The 21653-nt window shown below is 40.0% G+C and overlaps 1 protein-coding gene and 1 non-coding gene across 4 annotated transcripts in view; one reads left to right on the top strand and one right to left on the bottom strand.

Annotated features, from left to right (window-relative positions):
- Window positions 1–21653, top strand: part of jade2 (jade family PHD finger 2) — a 52465-nt gene that overhangs the window by 13853 nt on the left and 16959 nt on the right. For all 3 annotated transcript variants that reach the window (XM_077504995.1, XM_077504996.1, XM_077504994.1), the window contains 5 exons: window positions 2138–2295; window positions 18385–18530; window positions 18779–18990; window positions 19416–19583; window positions 20446–20562. In XM_077504995.1, the coding sequence (XP_077361121.1) occupies window positions 2138–2295; window positions 18385–18530; window positions 18779–18990; window positions 19416–19583; window positions 20446–20562 (801 nt within the window). The remainder of the gene's footprint in view (window positions 1–2137; window positions 2296–18384; window positions 18531–18778; window positions 18991–19415; window positions 19584–20445; window positions 20563–21653) is intronic.
- Window positions 6983–7059, bottom strand: trnaf-gaa (transfer RNA phenylalanine (anticodon GAA)). The gene has a single exon. It is a non-coding gene; the product is annotated as a tRNA-Phe (tRNA).

Raw genomic sequence — 21653 nt, 5'->3', positions numbered from 1 at the left:
CAATCCAGTGGCATGACTTTTTTTTATTTTTTATTTTACTTTATTTTTTATTTTTTTGTCAATTTAACAAATTCCATGTACTGTACAGCCCAGACACCCAAAGTCAAGTCAAGTCAAGTCAGGGTTTGTGTTGAAATTTAGGGTTTCAAATTAGGGTTATAAGACTATGTGGGCCAAAAAAAAAAAAAGTCAAATAAAAACCCACATGGCACCGCGCTGTGCTTTTGAATAGTGGTGATTAATATCATTTTTTTCCATCACATACACTCACACCTCCTGTGGGCCTTCCAAGCTCCCCGTGCTAAAATTAGCCTCCTCCGTCTGAGTGGCGACATCTGCTGTGACGTTGCGTTGGGTCGCCATGACAATGGTGATGCTTTAACATCCTCCCCAATCAAGCTTAAGAAGATTTTGCCAGGTGCCTTCATCCTGGGGAAAATTGATTTAAACTCCCTAAATTGGCTCTGGAAAACCTCCTGGAAGGTTTTGAAAATTCTGCCCCTGAACCCAATTTGACTGACATGAAATTTGGTAGGCAATTATGTCACAAGTAGACCCACAAAAAACATCTAAAGAACCCATGCTCCCAAAGACACAGGAAGTCAGCCATTTTGGTTTGAAGAGGCCATTTTAAGCTCAATTTGCAGGGGGTCGTTTGACAACAAATTCCTCCAAGAAATATTGTCTGATTGCTACCAAATGTAAACCTAGCCCACATTAACTTGCGACAAATATTTTTACGTTCTTATGCATGTGTTGTCTTCTCCGGGTACTCCGGTCTCCGTCCACATTCCTAAGACATGCATGGCAGGTTAATTGGGCGCTCTGAATTGTCCCTAGGTGTGTTCGTGAGTGTGGATGGTTGTTTGTCTCTGTGTGCCCTGCGATTGGCTGGCAACCAGTCCAGGGTGTACCCTGCCTACTGCCCGAAGCCGGCTAGGATAGGCTCCAGCACCCCCCACGACCCTTGTGAGGAGCAAGTGGTTCAGAAAATGGTTGGATGGATGTTTCGAACAGAATGGCAAATATGACCATAAAACAGTAAGCGACTACACAGTCAATACGAATCAAATGCCTGATTGATGCCATTATCAGGCGCCCCCTACTGGCAAGGACATATGGATCCAAAAACAGCAGTGCCTCAGTGCCGCAGACGGACATTAAAATGAATTACCCAATGTGCCGTATGTCAAAGTTGTTGTTTTTCCACTATTAAAGTGATGTGACAATGTGTGTGTGCATCCGCGCGCGTGTGTGTTGTCAGCTGGCCTTTAAAAGCACTTAGAGCACTTTGTCACTGTCCTTTGTGGGAAAGTGACTCAGCAGTGTAAAGTCAGCGCGGGTGTGCAAGTAGGACACACACACATGCATGCATATAAAGTGTGTGTTTGTGCATGTTTGTATGCGTGTTTGTGGGTGTGTTACCATGTGTGAGTATCATGTGTCGCGCTCATTAACATCAATGTGAGAGTGGACTTCCCGGTTTTAAATGTCACACACGGGTACGCGCACGCACACGCACACACAGACAGAGTGAGAAATGCAGAAGTTGTTTGTGTTATGTTTGTCTTGTTGCAGTTTTAGTTTCATTGGTGGCTTCATGTGTTTGTGGTCGGATGAGCAATGATTACATCATGAAAAGTAGGAATGAGTATCGTGCTTCAGTTTGGAAGCTTGCAGGACTTGTATTGCTAGCTGCAATATTTTTTAACTTTGTTCAGCACAAATCTCACGACGCATCGCCAAGCCAAAAATGTCACAAAGTATGCAAACCGAAATAATCATCTCGTAGCTTGGCTTGTTTAGTTGAATGCAAAAGCTATTACTGTGTGACTGATAAGGATTTTTGCCAATATTTGGCAAAATAAAATCCTGATTAGATCAAATGACCAATTAATAAAATATCTATTGAATAAAATAGGTCACTCTTGGTCCCAATAAAGATATGAATTACAGGCTGCACATTTGACAGTTTTATAATACCTTGGCCTTGAATATTTAGTTAGCTTTTCAAAAAACAGAGAAAAATTGGCCCGTCAGTTTATGTCACCTGCATAGTTGGAACGTTGCATTTGAAAGTGGGCCCACTTAATATAAAAACCTGGGAAATAACACGCTTCCCGTGCGTTTGTTTCAGGTGTTTCGCACCGATTTCATCACGGCCATGAAGCTTCCCGACTCTGCGCAGCTGGGCCCGGAGGACTTTTACGTGCTGTCGGACCCTTGGAGGCAAGAGTGGGAGAAAGGAGTGCAAGTGCCCGCCAACCTGGAGGCCATCCCGCAGCCTGTGGTCAGGTAAGACCAATGCAATATGGTACATGAAAGTGCTAGGGAATGAGTTTTCTGTTTCATGGCAAATCATCAAACGTCGCTGCCATGCTCCACCCACACGTAATGATCAAAAGTCAAATTTTCACAACTTAGCGTTGTCTAACTGTCTAGTATACGCTTCCAATTTGGTAAAAATCAGGCAAAATCTGTGGGATTTAATCTTTCAAATATCACTGGAAAAGGCCAGAAATTGTCCTAAAATGGCCTCTTCAAACCAAAATGTCTGACTTGCTGTGTCTTCCTGGGCATGGCTTCTTGAGCCTTTTTTGTTGGTCTACTCATGATTGATAATCCCACCAAGTTTTGTGTTGATAAGTGAAACTCGCGTTGGGGACTGAATTTTCAAAAACGTTACGTTTTAAGGGGAGTCATCAAAGTTAGCTAAAAATGCCTCTTCAAATCAAAATGGCTGACTTCCTGTGTCTTCCTGAGCATGGATTCTTAAGACTTTTTTTGTTGGTCAACTGATAATAGACAACCCTACCAAGTTTTGTGTTGATAAGTGAAACTAACTTTGGGAGCTGAATTTTCAAAAATGTTTCGTGTTTCTTGGGGAGTCATCAAAGTTTGGTAAAAATGGCCTCTTCAAACCAAAATGGCTGACTTCCTGTGCCTTACTTTGCATGGCTTCTTGAGGCTTTTTTGTTGGTCTACTCATGATTGATAATCCTACCAAGTTTTGTGTTGATAAGTGAAATTGGCTTTGGGAGCTGAATTTTCAAAAATGTTTTGTGTTTCATGCGGAGTCATCAAAGTTTGGTAAAATGGCCTCTTCAAACCAAAATGGCTGACTTCCTGTGTCTTTCTGGGCATGGATTCTTAAGACTTTTTTGTTGGTCTACTCATAATAGACAATCCTACCAAGTTTTGTGTTAAGTGAAACTGGCTTTGAGAGCTGAATCTTTAAAAATGTTAGGTGTTTTAAGGGGCATCATCAAAGTTTGGTAAAATGGCCTCTTCAAACCAATATGGCTGCCTTCCTGTGTGTTTTTGAGCATGGCTTCTTGAGACGTTTTTGTGGGTCTATTCATGATAGGCATTCCTTCCAAATTTCATCTTAGGCCTACTATATGAAACTGGTCTTAAGGGCTGAGTTGTCAAAATTTTTTCGTGTTTTACGGTGGGTCATCGAACATCACTTTGAACCAAAATGGCTAACTTCCTGCTTCTTTTCCGAGCCAGGATATTTTCATATATTTATTTTTTATGCATTTGATCCCTGAGAAGAAAAAATCAGTACGGGGCGGAAGACGACGTCAATAGATGACGAGACGTCATCACGGTCGATCATTTATGGGGCGAACTCGGGAAGAGATAAATGTGTCTTGCTGAGTGTTTACACTGGCGAATGGGCTCATATCTCACTCACACGCACACACGTGAGCGAGCAGATGGATGTGCGCCCGAAGGCAGCGACGGAAGAAGCAGCTTGTCAAAGCAAAAAAGACACATGGTCCAGATAAGCGAGCGTGAATGAAGGCGAACCTTTTGATGACAGCTTGGAATGGACGACGCCCAGAAAACACAAACAACGCAGCGTGAATGGACGCAGGCTCATTTTTTTTTTTTTTGTCTGTTATTCAGCGGTTGTCTCTCCGTCTTTTCCTCTTAAAAATCGTCACTCAGCCGTGCGCATGTCGTCAGCATGCCGCAGCAGCAGGTGGCGCTATAACTGTTAACCGTAAGTCTGTTGTAGCCAATCAGGAGCCTCTTTATTCTTTTAACTCATTCAAACCCAAAAACGTGCAAATGTTTTTTAATACTTTGTCCCTCACTCCCAAAGACGTAGTTATAATTCTGTTTTATTTGATTTTATTTTTTTGCAAGAGCATGCAGAAGGCTTTGATGCAGCTTCTGACATGAAGAGGTGGCTTAAAGCAATGGTAGTTGTGACAAAAAAACGGCCAGCAGGTGGCAGCAGAGTATAAGAGATCAGCCAGGGCCATGTTGCAACAAGCTCTTTTTGACAGTGTATTCAACAGGAATGTAAATAATGATGAAACTTAGATATAGTCTAATGCGAATTGCTGCAAAACAGAAACAGATACAAATATGCTTTATGCTTTTTTTTTTTCTTTTTTTTTTTTTTCTTGATGAAAGAAGAGCAATAGAACACAATATTATGTGGGACTCAGTCAAAATCCAGTAAAACAGCCAGTAGCGACAGGTGAAATGGCTGGGAGTCAATGAGTTAAAATTATAACTTTATTTACGTTATTTCCTCATAATTTTACAAATTTAGTCTCACTTTATTAATGTAAATTTTTTAACCCCCCCCCCCCCCCCCCCCCCATTTTATTCTGTATTTATTGTTGCAATATGCATCTTGCCTGCAACTTTTAATCTGGGAATGAAGAGTGAAGGCTGAGAGAGGAAAAAAAAATGGAAGAGGAAGACAAATGTTTTGTAGAAGCCAGACGCGCCCGCAGCTCCTTCCTTTTTTTCCCTTCTTCTTCTCCACTCCAACAATTTTTAGTGATGATGTCATTATTCATCGCAAGAAAAAAAAAACTAGGAGGAGGAAAATATGTCTGCGCCTGAGGCTCGACTACAGTGAAAGCAATGGAGGGGGAAAAAAAAGAGAAGCTTTGACCTGGAGTTAAGCTTTCATTTGCTCTTCTTTTAGCTTGTATATTTTACAATGTATACTTTTTTTGTTTTTCTTTCGTTTTTCTTCTTCATAATTATGGTTTATATAGTAATATATTATGACGAAAAGGTTCAGATTTGACATCAGTTCTGAGACATTTTTTACGTTTTATTTATAATGTTAAAATGTTCAAGTCGAACAGCTAATTATTAGTAATCACCACAAAATCGATGCTATTTTAGTTTAGTTTAGTTTAGTTTACGCAAGGTTTGAAAATTCATCTCATCAAAAATAGTATTTATTTATTGCCATTGTAATCTGTCTTGCAAGCTCCCCGATTACATGTTTGCTTCAATCATTTGCTTGTAAAACCAAAAGGTCAGAAGGGAACATCAAGTCAAAATGAAAGAGTAGAAATGAGTGACGATGCCTTCAGGAACGGACACAGCTGCCGTCTTTTCCAGCATCATTTGCTAATTTGCCCCACAACAACAACGCCTGGAAATCCCCCAAAGATGAAACTGAGTTGTTGTTTTTTTTTTCCAGATCTTTATCATGTCGTAGAAAGATGAGACACGGCAGCATTCACATGAACTGTTGGCGTCAACATAGTTTCCATGTCTCGTGTTTGCTTTTGAGTCATAAACGCAACGTTTTCACGCCAATTAGATTTGGATCTGTCATCAATAAAAAAGTTTTATTTGCTGTACAGGAAGTCTTAAAACTTAGTAATACATACATATATATATATATATATATATATATATATATATATATATATATATATATATATATATATATATATATATATATATATATATATATATATATATATTGTTTTTTTTGCTATACTTGACTGTCATGTAAGTCGAAGCAGATATTTAAGATGTTATCTTGTTTATAATTTAGCATGTGAATAATGTAATTTTACCAATTGTAATATCAAAATGAATGTCATATTTAGATGGGGAAACATCATAATTTTACTAGATTAAATGTTTGTACTGTATTATGAGAATGTATTTGTAGCATTATGCAAAAAGTAAAATATTGTCACAATACATTTGTAATTTTACAAGAATAAAGTGGTAATATCGGGAGATTAAAGTAATATTGTGAGAGTAAATTTTCAATCTTACGAGAAAAAAAATCTGTAATTTAACAAATGTCTTCACATAAAATTTTAACAGTATTTAAAATTACTAAGTGGAAAAAGTCATAATAAAATAAGAATGAGAATAAATTGGTAATACTATAAGGGGGAGGTGCAATTTTGTAAGAATAAAATATTTTAAATGTCAATTTTATTCAAAAATTGTATTAATTTTAATAATATAAAATTGTGATTTAATAAGAGTTGGTTTCTAATATTACAAAGAAGAAAAAAACACATTTTGTGAGAAAAATTCTTATTTTATGACAATAAATTGGGGCTTTAATGAGAGTTGAATTCTATTACAAGAATAAGTTATTTTATGAATTGCATTGGAAAGAAAAAAGTTTGATATTTTTAAGAATTAAGTGGAAATGTTGCGAGAAAAGAAAAAAAAAATATCTCTTCATTTTAAGACCGTAAAATGATGATTTTATGAGAGTCGATCTTCAATATTATGAAGGGAAAACAATCATGATTTCATGAGAGTAAATTCATAATTTTATGAAAATATGTAACATTGGAAATATACATTGTATGAATGAAGTGATAAATTAATAATATTAAAAGTAAAAAAGTCATAAGTATAAAATGGGAATGAAAGAGATGTTGACATTTCATAATAATAATAATAATAATAACAATAATAATAACGATGATGATGATGTAACAAGTGGTAATGTGAATTTTTTTATGTACATTTACAATAAAAAAAAGTGGTCATATTGTCACAATCATTTCGTATTTTTACGACAAAGATGTAATTTTACAAGTATAGAGTAGCAACACTGAAAGCAATTTTACAAGATTTATTTTTTTGACAAGTTTATAAATTGCAATTGCGCAAAGTCGTTTGTGACATGATTTACAGGTTGACTAACCATCAAAAGCACAAGCCTTAAGTTGTGTGCCGAAACCCGGGATCGAACCAGGGACCTTTAGATCTTCAGTCTAAGGCTCTCCCAACTGAGCTATTTCCTGTGGCCAAGTTGAACTTTGACCCACAGTAGAGCGTTGCAGTCCCCATATGTCATGAGCCACTTCCTGTCCTGATACAAAGAAGCTTTTCCAGGACTTCCAGTTTCTGATTTAGCCTCTGGCTTGCTGTGTAATCACGTGCCGAACTCTGACGGCCATAAAACGTTGACGGGTTCACGGCCCCAGCGTCTTCCACTCGTGGTTTTTGCTTTCACTTTGAAGCGGGGAGGAAAGAATGCCGCACATTCGCGGGTGGCTATCATCTCTAAAAAATTAAGGATGGATCCATCCCGGTTCGCAGAAGACCACAAAAGAGGACCGCCAAAACCGCAGCGGCGAGGTCGTGAACCAGGCGGGAATTGCCTTGTTTTCCTCCCGACATCATTTTAGGGAAAAGCACATTCATTTATCAGGTCAGAAGGAAGTCGTTCCCGAAAACCGCAGCGCCGTGCCAAATGATTGTTGGACAAGTGACACCTGATCGAGCTTCATCCGTCTCCAAAACTGCTGACTCATCTCCAAGTTGTTTGGGTTTGGTTCTGTCCAAGAAAATAAGGTGAACGGGTTTAGCTGGGAGTCTGACTCACTCTTTTTGGACGCCAACGGCATCTACGCATCCAGCTCCGCTTGTCATTCCATCGAGGTCGGCCAGCCAGCTCGTCGGAACGCTCCAACTGGCCGGCTTGATTGGTTGGATGTCGTCCAATGAGAGAAGGGCAATGTCTTCTGCCCCAGATGAGTTCGTTTAACGGCAGGCGGCAGAAGATCTTTGAGGGGATTAACGAATTAGTCTTTGATCGCTCGCATCCAAAATAAGTTTTTTCATCTATCTTTGACACTGTCATGACTAGGGTCATGCAAGGGTTATGCTTACTGTCATGACTAGGGTCATGTAAGGGTTATGTTTAAACCTAGGGGTCCGCCAGGAGGCCTCCTTTGTTTGGGGGGGGGGGTGTACTGTCATGACTGTGTTTTGCCTGTGTGTTATTTGGGGCCAGGTTTATGTTCGGGTCATGATTGTACGGTCAAGTGTCTGATTTGAACTGATGTAACAGCATCTAGTTTCAACTGGTAATACACTATGTGATGTCAGAAGCTATGTGATGTCAAGAATCTTTAATCTCTTTATCTAGTCAAAAGCCAATCAGATAATTCCATGTCAGTCCTGTTACCCACATGTCTAGCCACAACCAATCAGATCAATTCACTGTCTATATAAGCTGTCTGAGAAGTGTGTGTTTTTGTCGGATTATTACCTCTGTTCCTCTGTGCAACTCTCGTTGTTTCTCGTCTACTCAAGTTTGTTCCACGCCTCTCGGTGTGAATAAATAGTTAAAATCTTATTTGTGTCTGCGTTTTTGGGACCCAACCCCAGTACATAACAGACACGTTAGTAAAACAGGAAGCTAATACTGATTGATGGCAGATAGATGGGTGGATTAAATGTATGTTGGCGAGGATACTTCCACTTAGATTTGTTTACTTTTGGCCAACGTGAGCTCCGCCGCGTTCAAGTCCAAGTGTGGTCATGGAGAGCCAAAGATGACCGCAGCCACCAGCTGGCAGTGTGCTTTTTGTGAGCACATCACCATCCAGCTAATAACATGTTGGCAACAAAATTCGATTCTCATTGCCGGGGCCAGCTTCTTGTGAGTCTCGAACGGGTGCGACGGAAAACCAGGCAGCGACAAGAGGCTTTAATGTTTGTTTTGTCTGAAGACATGCCGGGGATAGGGGTGCGGCGTCACGTCACTGACGGTGGGTTTCGAAGAGGGTGCGTGGTTTTAAAGGTTTGGGAAAGGCTGTTCCACAACAAATGTGGCAAGCCACACTCTTAACAGTTTTGTCAAAATAACCCAATTTGGGTCAAAAATGGACCGATCCACTTCCTGGCTCAGTTTGGCCCAACTTTCTGGGTTGTTTTGTACGAAAAGACACAATTTATATGGGTTGTGTTTTACAAAAGGACCCAATTTTATTGGTTGCTGTAGGCAAAATGACCTGATTTTATGGTTGGTTATACACAAAATAACCCAATTTTATTGGTTGTTGTATGCAAAATGACCCAATTTTATGGGTTGGAACTTGTTATATACTAAATCACCCAATTTATATGGGTTATTTTGTACAAAATGAACCAATTTTATGGGCTATTTTTATACAAAATTATTCAATTGTATGGGTGGTTTTATGTGAAACAACCCAAAAAGTTGGGTGAAATTGACCCAAGTAGTGGATTGGTCCATTTACTGAAAATGGGTTATTTTTAACCCAACTGTTTTTCAAGCGTAGGGTTGAAAAGTTTGAAAAGAAACTAACATTGCAGTTAAGCTGATTTTTTTTTTTTTTTTTTGTTTAGCTCAAAGGACAACTGTCATGAGATCATTGTAAACTATGCAAACATTCTACTCTCCCCTGGGCCTGACTACCAAACACATTTTCCACAAGCGTCCTTTTAAAACAGCGCCTGGCATCAAAAGGAAAAGAATCAAAGCTCGCTAAAGGTTATTAGCTGGGGCTTTTTTTTTTTCATCTTTGGGGGATGTTCGCCGAGTCAGCAGCCCTGAGGGAAGCCACGGATTCTTCTGAGACAAACCCGCCTGTCACTTGATGGAGAGCGACTGTTGCATTGTGGGTAGTTGAATACATCGTGTGGCCAGAAATGTTTTGGTTTTTTTTTCATGCTTTTGATACACCCCCCAGCCCCTTGGTGGTTCTTCTTACCACATCCGGCTGACATTTAAGCAAATACAACAAGATCTGCAGCAGAACATATGAAGAATTGTACAAATATGCACAAAATCACGCACATTCACAGGAAGTCTAAAGTTTTGGTTTGAAGCGTGAGTTTGCTGGGGTTCAGGAAATTTTGTCTGACTGACTGCCACTAAATTGGTACAAGATAGAAGGGTAACACTAAAATTTCAGGAATGAGCAAAGTTTCATGATGCATCATTAAACTGTTTCGAAAATGTTCGTACCAGAAGCCACTTTAACTTGGCAACATGAAATTTGGTTCGGCTTATTTATTGAGTAGACGGTGACCCACAAAAAGAAAGTCTCAAAAACCACAGGAAGTCTGCCATTTTGGTTCAAAGTGGTCATTTGAGGATCTGACTTGCAATAAAACGTTAAATCTTTTTGAAAATTCAGCCCCTTTTCATAGCAGCATGAAATTTGGTGGGCTTGTCTATCATGAGTAGACCTACCAAAAAGTCTCAAGAAGTCATGCCCCAAAACATACAGGAAGTCTGCTATTTTGATTTGGGGCAACCAATTCCGCGATCTGCAGATAGCTCTCAGTCTCCACTTGTCTCCCTTTGCTTGTATTAGCCTTGGCTACATTAGCTTAGCTCTGGACATTTCATTACTATACTCCACTCCACCATCTCCACTTTATTGCTGTGGCTTTCAGTCTGCCTTCAGATATGTTATCTTACCCTGTTTTAGGCATTTACTTCTTTATGTAGCCTTTGAATGCTAATGCTAAAAAATGCCAACAACAAAGTTAGCATCCTCCTCCTAACTGTGCATGTGTGACTGTGCGAATTTCTCTCTTTCTAACAGACAAACGTGCCTTGTTAGTTTCCCGAATGCTAGGCGCTAATGTTAGCAATGTTCAACATGTTTGCATTGAGGTGATGGGCGTATGCGTTCAAGTGTTTGCTAACGCGTGCGTCATTGCATCTATGCTTGATATTCTACACATACATATTGTATTGCTTCCTGGAACAACAGCATGACTCATTCGCTTCCCATAGGGGGCCATAAAAGCAATTTACACACACGCTCGCAGATGTGGTGACATCATCCCGACCAGGAAGTGTGTGTCTGTGTACCTGGAATTGTGGGCTCTCCATCTCTCTTGTAACACAATGTAATAGAAATTATAAAACAGGCTAGCATACTTTATCTTAATGATTATACTCCATAGTTTCTTCCACTTGTGTGCAGTGGCCCTTATTCTCCTCTTTGGATGCGTTAGCTTACTCTGTAGTTGTGACTTAGCTCCTCATGTGTCACTCTTCTACCTCAGTCTCCATTTTGCTGGAGTAGCTCTTAGTCCTCATTCAGTTATGTTAGCTTAAAACTGTAGTTATACTCCTCTGTCTCCACTTGGCAGCAGCTGCCCTCAATCTCCCCTTGGATATGTTAGCTTATTTTGTTGCTTGTTTGCACCTTCCTCCAGTGGCCCTTGTTTGCACCTTCCTCCAGTGGCCCTCAGTCTCCTCCTGGCTATGCTAGCTTAGTCTCACCCTGTTGCTTTCCAGGTTCTGACCTTCACGCTCCACAATCTCCACTCGGTTGCCCTCTCTGCTACATGATCCTGTCCTTTTGCTGTGTCTTTGGACGCCGCAGCGCCGTAGCCCGCTCCTCCCACTGCGTCTCATTCCTGGATTAGCCGAGCGAAAAATATGAATGAAAACATTCCCGCCGGCCTTGTTTGTCCAAATGGTGCCCGCATTCTCCCTCCCCCCCTTTTCAGTTTCCCTCCTCACCCTTTTGTCAAACATTATTTGCGCAGGCTGCAGCTCCTCTACAGTAGCGGTGTGAATAAGTCACACTCATATCCATGACAACAAGCTCACTGTGCTGGCATCTCAAGCACACAAAATGGCAGCTCACTATAAATTCAAATATGACCGCACTTCAGTCGGAATATTCATCTTGTAATATTAAGAGAGAAAAAAATTGGTAGTTTTATGAAAATAGTCATAATATGACTATAGTCATTTTAAAAATTAAAATGTAATACTTAGAAAAACAATCAGTTGTTGTAATACAAGAAAATAGCCGTCACAGTCAAGGAAAAATTGGCATAATATGAGAAACAAGATGTGGTTTCAAAAAAGTTTACTCTTAATATTATGGAATACAGTTTTTAATGGAATTATCCGGGGGGAGTGGCAATTGCACAACTATGGGAAAATATATTTTAAAAAAAAAAAAAAAAAAAAAAAAAAAAAAGTCAGCATTTTTCCAAAATAAAGTAGTTGTAAAACAAGCGAAAGGAACTAAAGTCGTAGTATTACAGGAAAATTGTCTTAAAAAAAAAAAAAAAACTAACATAATGTTAAAATCAGAAAAAAAAAAATTATATTACTTATATTGCAAGAAAATAGTCCAAAAATGTGAGAATTAAGTTGTAATAAAAGTCTAATGTTTCTGAATCAGTAGCTGTAATTTTACAGAGCCAGAGATAGAAAATTCATGATTTTTACGAGCACAAACTTGTAATATTATCCATCCATCCATTTTCTGAACCACTTACTCCTCACAAGGGTTGCGGAGGTGCTGGAGCCCATCCCAGCTGGCTTCAGGCATAGGCGGGGTAAACCCTGACCTGGTTGCTAGCCAATCCAGGACTTGTAATATTACAAGAGCGGAAATTCATAATTTTATGAAACAGAATATTTGAATTACGGTACTGTAATATGGCGGGGGTGCGGGAGAGTGGGGGGGTTTAGTATGCATGCCCGCGACCCACGTGACGACAAGAAGCTCAGAGAATGGATGTAATGTTAAAATAAATAAATAAATAAATGTGCTCCTTGATGTTAAGTGAACGTTGAACTCAAACCACTGCACTTGTTCCCTACCGCCCCCATGTGGCCCCAAAAATACTGCAAGTTTACTACTGTATATTTCCATTTTGCTGCATCATGCTTTAACCGCTCACATGATGAATGTACAGTATGTCTCTTACAACCTTTAGCCTGCTTGAGGCTGCATGCTTGTGTGGGAGCAGAGGATGGTGAGGTCTGTTGGCACGCACACGCACACGCACGTGCACAAAATCACACACACGCAGTGGCAGAGTGTGGTGGTGTGAAAGGTTTGGGTATAAAGAGGGGATTATGGAAAAGAAAGGGGAATCACAGTTTTCTCAGCCAGGCTGTGGCAGAGAGGTATTCCAAGAATGACATTATTACACATGCACACATGCATTCAGATGTTAATCAATTATTTTCCAGCGCAAACATGACATATTTCTGTCATCTGCAATTTTATTGTTGTCTTTTGTCTTTTTTATGAATGACACTGTGGGAAAGGATTAAGAAGAATAAAGAGATTAAAGTCTCACAAAATGATTGCGGTAATTTTGTGAAAATAAAGTCAAGGTTTAACGAGGGGGGTGGGGGGTTTATTGAGTAATTTTCCATAAGCGAAGTGATATTATTATTATTATTATTATTATTATTATTATTTAGATGGAAAAAGAGAAAATTGCTGTTATGGTATCAGTGCAACACTGTGCTAACTCACATTTCCAACAATTTAAATATTAGGGCTGTCAAAGTTAAAGCGTTAATAGATTAATTAATCACAGAAAAAGGTTAAATTAATCACATATTAACGCAGATTAATCGCACTATTTTTTTTGGACCGCACTTGAGCCTTGAACGTAACCGTGGATGGTTACATTGAAGGCTGCGCAGGTCAGTGATGAGGTCAATGCACGGCATTTCCTACGCCTGTTGTTCCAAAATGAGCGGGGTGACTCCAGTTGGTGTGCTCGGTGGTAAATTTCGCTTTCAAAAACACCCCAACGGGACTTTAGATAAAACAAAAGTAATTTGCGTTTAATTAATTGCTGAATTGCACCCAATTGTTATGATGCTGTTACGTTTTGAGCAATACACGCATGCATGGAATTGCGTACATGCATTTAATTAATGTTTGCAAATGACATTCAGATAATAAAATGCATTAATGTCAAAATATTACGGTATTTTGTATTTATTTTATATTGCGCAAATACGCGAGTAATTTAGCTGATTAATCGTGATTAATCAAAATTTAAAAGTGTGATTAATCAGATTAAAAATTTTAATCGTTTGACAGCACTAATAAATATATAAATCTCCCAGATTTTTTTTTTTTTGCAAACATAAAGTTTTAAATAACTTCTGCAAAAATGACAAAAAAAATAGTTATCTTGCTGTCGTTCTCAGTGTGGCAATTTTTTTCAGTTTCTTTTTTGCCCCCTAATTTCTGTGCAAGTCTTTCCTCTGAAGCCGCGTCTGCATCTGGCGGAGGCATCCTCTCATTGCTCGCTTTCTTCCTTCCCATACATTTTTTTTCTCACTGTGTAATTTGCTGATGCGCAAGCTTGTTATTTGCTTCAGTGTGCGTCTGCACTGCACTTTTAATGAAGCCATAAATTAATAAGAGCACATAAAAGAGCTTTTTGTGGCTTCTTCTTTGCTGAAGGTGTAAAATTTCCTTCTTTTTTTTTTACCCTTAATTTCATCAGTCCAACATCCATCACTTGACACTCTTAACTCCATAATGTCATTCATTCAAAGCTTGTTGCACATTTTTCCCGCTGTTGCATACACAACCTTTTTGTATTTTATTTTTAAAATCTGAAACTTCAACACTCTTCAGGAGCTCGTGTGTGTGTCGAAATCATCCTGAGGGTGAGACCAGCTCAGCCCACGCAGGAAAAAACCATCTCCTATGTCAGTACGTGGAAGTTGACAGAAGATGATTGTTTTATAAAGAAGTTAAAGTGATCTTGCTCGCTGCCACCTTGCACAATAGAAATAAATATTACGACTAGAAATAATTCATAAAAGAGCCAAATCATGCTCAGTCAGTCACGTCTAATAAATGCTCTTGTGCTTAACATACGATCATAGAATTAGTGCAATGACGCCCCTCTCTGGTTGTTCATGGCAACTGCCACCTTGCACACTAGAAATAAACAACTAAAAACAATCCATGAAAGGGTCAGTTTATGGTCAATCAGGAATGAGTAAATGCACTCTATCACAGTAGACTATCATATAATTAATGTCGTCACTCCCCTTCACTCGTTATTCATGATAACTGCAGCCACCTTGCACAATAGAAATACATATGACAACTAGAAATAATCCATAAAAGGGCCAATTCACGCTTAGTCAGTCACGTCTAATAAATGCTCTTGTGCCTAACATACGATCATAGAATTAATGCAATGACGCCCCTCGCTGGTTGTTCATGCCAACTGCCACCTTGCACACTAGAAATAAACAACTAAAAACAATCCATGAAAGGGTCAGTTTATGGTCAATCAGGAATGAGTAAATGCACTCTATCACAGTAGACTATCATATAATTAATGCCGTCACTCCCCTTCACTCGTTATTCATGATAACTGCAGCCACCTTGCACAATAGAAATACATATGACAACTAGAAATAATCCATAAAAGGGCCAATTCACGCTTAGTCAATCACGGCTAATAAATGCTCTTGTGCCTAACATACGATCATAGAATTAATGCAATGACGCCCCTCGCTGGTTGTTCATGCCAACTGCCACCTTGCACACTAGAAATAAACAACTAAAAACAATCCATGAAAGGGTCAATTCATGCTTAATCAGGCACGGTTAAATGCACTCTATCACAGTTGACTATAATTCATGTCGTCACTCCGTTTCACTTGTTATTCATGATAACTGCAGCCACCTTGCACAATAGAAATAAATCTGACGACTACAAATAATCCATAAAAGGGCCAATTTACACCCAGGCAGTCACGGCTAAATGCTCCTGTGCCTAACATACGATCATAGAATTGATGCAATGACGCCCCACACTGGTTGTTCATGGCAACTATCACCTTGCACACTAGAAATAAACACAGCTAAAAACAGTCCATTAAAGGGTCAATTCATGCTCAATCAGGCATAAATAAATGCACCCTATCACAGTCGACTATCATATAATTGTCGTCACTCCCTTTCACCTGTGATTGATGATAACCTTGCACAATAGAAACAAACGTGACGACTAGAAATAATCTATAAAAGGGTCAATTCATTCTGAATCAAGCATAATAAAACTAAATGTGCTCTATCACAAGATGACTATTACAAAAATAATCTTGTCGTTCCCTTTTGCCAGTGTTTCATGATAACTGATAGAAAAGCACCGACAAACAAATAATCCACAAAATCACAATAATCCAAACTGTATGTGTCATATCCCTGTAGTTAATGCAATGGCTCCTCTGCTATTATTCATCACAGATGCCACCTTGCACAATAGAAATAAACGGAACTGTTTCTTCTTATTATTATTATTATTATGTAATGCATTGTGTACGCGTGTGTCTGTGTGTGCATGTAAAAGTGTGGCCTTGGTGATGATTATGTAGGAGGTGAGTCATGGAAGCAATGAAAGTGACAGATTGAATTGGAAGCCTCACATTTCTAGTCGACATGGCGCTCTTAAATGTCTTATAAAAGAACACAAAAGCACACAACACACACTTCAATAACACACTGGTGAAATAAGACACTCAAGCTGCTTTGCACGTTACGTAACAGACCGTGCGTGTGCGCGTGCCCATAGTGAGGTATCCATTTGCTGTGTTATTTAATTATAATCCCAAACTAAAATAGATCAGAGCAGTCTGTTTACTGTAGATAATAAAAGAAGCTGTAAAATAACATTTTAATACGACCGACATCGCTCACTGGTCCGATTGATTTTCTGTTAGTAGAAAATCATTACAAAAAAAGTTTATTACAGAGTAGTCAGAACAGAAAAGAAAAAAAAATGTTTTATTTATTTATTTATTTTTCTTTTCTTTTCAAAATTCAACCCGAGAAGACCATTTCGCTTAGCAACATTGAAATTCGGTGGACACATCTATCATGAGTAGACACAAAAAAGTCTCAAGAAGCCGTAACTGAAAAGACTCGAAGTCAGCCATTTTGGTTGAAAACAGCCATTTTAGCCTCTTTTTATGACCATTTCAATCGCCTTTTGTGAAAGAAACTGTTTTATTTAGCAACATGAAATTTGGTAGATACGTCAATCATGAGTTGACACACAAGAAAGTCTCAAGAATCCGTAACTGAAAAGACACAAAATCAGCCATTTTGGTTGAAAACAGACATTTTAGCCTCTTTTTATTACCGTTTTATTTAGCAACTTGAAATTTGGTTACACGTGTGTATCATGAGTAAACCCACACAAAAAAGTAACGAGGAGCTGTTTTGGTTCAAAGCTCCCTTTTAGCCTAATTTTGGACAGTACCAAAGCCAGTTTCATTTAGCAACGTATGGAGGACGCGGGTTCGAGTCCAGGCTCCGGCCTTCCTGGGTGGAGTTTGCATGTTCTCCCCGTGCCCGCGTGGGTCTTCTCTGGGTACTCTGGTCTCCTCCCACATTCCAAAGACATGCATGGCAGGTTAATTGGCGCTCCGAATTGTCCCTTGGTGTGCTTGTGTGCGTGGATGGTTGTTTGTCTCTGTGTGCCTTGCGATTGGCTGGCGACCAGTTCAGGGTGTGCCACGCCTACTGCCCAAAGCCAGCTGGGATAGGCTCCAACACCCCCCGCAACCCTTGTGAGGACTAAGCGGTCAAGAAAATGGATGGATGGAAATTTGGTAGGCATGTCTAGCATATGAGGAGACCCACAAAAAAGTCTCCAGACGATAAGACCAAAATCACTCAGAGTCTACCATTTTGGTTTGAATCTGCCATTTTCAACTGTTTTCAGAGACCCTTCCAAAGCAATCCTCTCCCAATAGAAACTCTATTTTGTAGAAATTCTTGCAAACATGTAGTATGGGCTCCGTATAATTTATTACATTCAAAAAACAAAAACAGAAGAAAGTGCACCTAATAACACACTTACTTAATGTATAAATATTATGCTCTGAAAAATTCAATTTAATTATACTTTCAAAGATTTGAGTAAATAAATTAAGGGAAGTTTGTGAAAAAATGGTGACCAACTAAGATAATATAATTTGTGAGGATATCTTGTCTTTCAACAGGAACCAAAAACATTGGATGAATTGTGTGTGCTTTACTGTGCGCATTTGCCCGTTGTGTGTCTGTTTTGATTGTTGTGTCACATGACTTTAATGTTATTGGCGGGCTACCGGCACACACTGGGTCACGCAGAGTTCCCGACCCCATTTCGCTCTCTTGTTGACTGTGGAGACGTTTGCGTCTGGAAGCGCTGGAGTGCAGACAGTGCCCGGAGGAACCCCCCCCACACACACACCCCACCCCACACCACCCCACGCCACCCGCGTTCGCTCACTTTGACACATTTTTCAACCGTTAGGTTCCGAGCTCGCCTCTTGAAATCGCTTTGATTTATCACCGTTGTCATTCTTAGGTCAAACAAATGGCCATTCCAAGTATTCAGCACTTCAAGGACTTTTGAAATTTCTGCCCTGAAAGTCAATACACAGGAAGTTTGCCATTTTGGTTTAAAGCAGCCATTTTAGCCCTTCAAAGATGAATTGTCATACAAGTATTGTCTCATTGCAACTTTAGAGCAGGTGATTGAAATGTTGACCTTTTTTTTTTCCAGGTTACTGCCTCAGTCAACAGGTGGATCTTCCAAAGAGGGCGACATGAACCCTCGACCTCTTTCTGGCCAAGTGTACAGCTGCTACGACCTGGACGACACGGACGTGGCTTGGCTGCAACTTGTCAACCAAGAGTTTGGGCAGATGGGTGAGTGTTTTCAGGTTTTTTTGAGGAGGGGGAACATGATATCTTGTCAAGATGCAAGCTAGCTAATGTTAGCAGCTATATTGCAGATTTTTCTGTTAGACGTTGAAATTCTGGAACGTAATTCCCGCGATGAATGTGAGATAAATTCAAAAACCACATTGTACTACACGTAGTTAACTAGTAAAATGACTAAGTTAGCGAGTGTTAGCCACTAACATTAGCCGCTAACCCCCGCCCCATCTACTCAGCGCTGCCTGAGCTGGCCGAGCTGACGATGGAGCGCGTGCTGGTGGAGCTGGAGCGCGTCTGTGAGGAGAAGATGCAGCAGGCCATCGAGGCGGAGGAAGGCCTGGGCATCGAGTACGACGAGGACGTGGTGTGCGACGTCTGCCGCTCGCCTGAGGGCGAGGACGGCAACGAGATGGTCTTCTGCGACAAGTGCAACGTCTGCGTGCACCAGGTCCTGCATTGTTTTACTTGTAGCCTAGTCTTGTTAGCTTTGTTGGCTAAGCATGTCCGGAATGGCAATCCAAAGCCTCAGTTTTGTAGCATAATGTTAGCATTTAGCTAATAGCATCGCAAGTATATTACTTGGCTTGATGACAAAGGAGCCGTTTACGTGACTGCAAAGCTAGCAACTAGTGCTCATATTAGTATTTCAGATATAGTGCTAACAGTAGCATAATTATATTAGCATGTAGCATTTATGCCTTCATGTGATTACATTATTGAATTTAGACAGATCTTAATGACGGATGGTCCGTTAGCTTTAGCATTTATTGCCCACAATTGTTGACTGCATACAAATGCTGTATGAAGTCTTTAGCATTTAGCTAGCCTCTTTAGCTTAGCCGTCTAACCTCTATGTCTCTCTCTGTTTTCCAGGCCTGCTACGGCATCCTGAAGGTCCCGCAGGGCAACTGGCTTTGTCGGACGTGCGCCCTGGGTGTGCAGCCCAAATGTCTGCTGTGCCCCAAGCGGGGCGGCGCCCTCAAGCCCACCCGCAGTGGAACCAAGTGGGTCCACGTCAGTTGTGCCTTATGGATACCCGAGGTGAGGCTCGCGACTAACCATTGCTTGCTTAAAATAAGCACACATGCTAACGTTATCCTAGCTTGTTGCTGTGCTGGATCATTGCAGATTTAAATTATTAACTATAGTTTCGAAGCAGAATTTTTGTCGACCAGTTTTTGCGGTCGACTGAACCGAGTTAGCCAATTTTTATTATTTTATTCCCCCCACTACTACTACTTGATCAAAATAAACGCACATGCTAATGTTAGCCTAGCTTGTTGCTGTGCTCGATCATTGCAGATTTAAAATATTGTATTTTTGAGGCAGAATTTTTGTGTTGACCAATTTTTGTAGTTGACTTAACCGAGTTAGCCTATTTTTATTTTTATTTTTCCCCCAGCTCTAATGTTTACACACAAATACACACAGGACCTCACAAAATGTACATGTCTGACTATTAGAATTTGACCCATTTGTGTGGATGCTACAAGAATGTGTGTTTGTGCTTTCAAATGATACACCCCCTGCAATGTTGTGTGTGTGTAGCAGCCTTCAATTCCAACAGAGGTCTCACTTAAATGCGCACACGCGCACACAAACACACACGCTTAGCTTCTAGCATCTCCATCACTGCAATTTTTATGAGGTTTTTCCTGTTTTCCTGCTGGGAAAGACACACAAACAACGCTACAGCCTCTGGGTACAATAACTTCCCTTCATTTGTGCGTGTGTATGTATATGTGTGTGTGCCACATCTGGGTCAATTAGCAGACGGATCAATCAGTCGCGGCACTGAACAAGCGTCCGTCATGGATCGGCACAGTAACAAACAAGGGGAAATGAAACGACAACAGTGCAGTATTATGATGGAATAGAAATTGTAGTTTTGTTTGTGTGCTAGGTGAGTATCGGCTGTCCGGAGAAGATGGAGCCTATCACTAAGGTGTCCCACATTCCCGCCAGCCGATGGGCTCTGTCCTGCAGCCTGTGTCGAGAGCACACCGGAACATGCATACAGGTACTGGTGGCTGACGTTTTGCCTATAGCAGTGTCAAATTTGGTAGGCATGTCTGACATGAGGGTACCAAAAAAAAAAAAAAGTCTCAGGAAGCCATGACTGAAAATACACAGGAAGTCTGCCATGTTGGTTTGGTGTGGCCTTTTTTAGGGTCTGACTCATCATAAAGCATGAACATTTTGTTTTAAATTCAGCCCCTGACACCATTTTCTCTTAGAAACTTGAAATTTGGTAGGCATGTCTGTTATGCGTAGACCCACAAAAAAGTCTCAGGAAGCCATCATCGAAAAGACACAGGAAGCCAGCCATTTTGGTTTGAGTTAGCCAGTATAGGGTTTGTTTTGCCATTAAACAACAATTTCATTGAAGAAAAAAATCACTGCCTGCAGCCAGTTTCTCATAACAGCATGAAACTTGGTAGGGATGTCAATCTTGAGTAGACGCACAAAGATGTCTCAAGAAGCCGTGCTGGAAAAAGACACAGAAAATCTGTCATGTTGGTTTAAAGCAGTGCTTCTCAATTATTTTCTGTCATGCCCCCCTAGCAAGAAGAAAACATCTCCATCACCATTTTAGTGTGTGATTGATACATCATAAAACATAAAAACAAAAAATGAAAATTCTGCCCCTGATACCAGCTTATCTAAACAACATGAGATTTGGTCGCCATGTCTATCATAAATAGACCCACAAAAAAAGTCTCAAGAAGCTCTGCTGGAAAAGACACAGGAAATCTGTTATGGTGGCTTGAAGTGGACAATTTAGTGTCTAATAGATAATAAAACATGAAAAAATTTGGGAAAAATCAGCCCCTCAAGCCTTTTTGTCTAAGCAAAAGGAATTTTGGGAGGCCTGTCTCTCATGATTAGACCCACAAAAGAGTCTCAAGCAGCTATGCCTTAAAAGACACAAAGTCAGCCATTTTAGAGTAATTTTGGCCACAAATAGCTGCTATTTCTATTTGTCCGATAGCTACCAAATTTGAACTACAGCATACTAGACAGTAGATATAAGGATGATGGTAAATTGTGAACCACTTAAGTTTTCATAATGATGAAATTTGCTGACTTGCTATAAAACACAAAACATTT

Source organism: Festucalex cinctus, chromosome 18, assembly GCF_051991245.1.
Source record: "Festucalex cinctus isolate MCC-2025b chromosome 18, RoL_Fcin_1.0, whole genome shotgun sequence".
NCBI lineage: Eukaryota > Metazoa > Chordata > Actinopteri > Syngnathiformes > Syngnathidae > Festucalex > Festucalex cinctus.
This window is presented reverse-complemented; position numbering and strand designations above follow the sequence as displayed.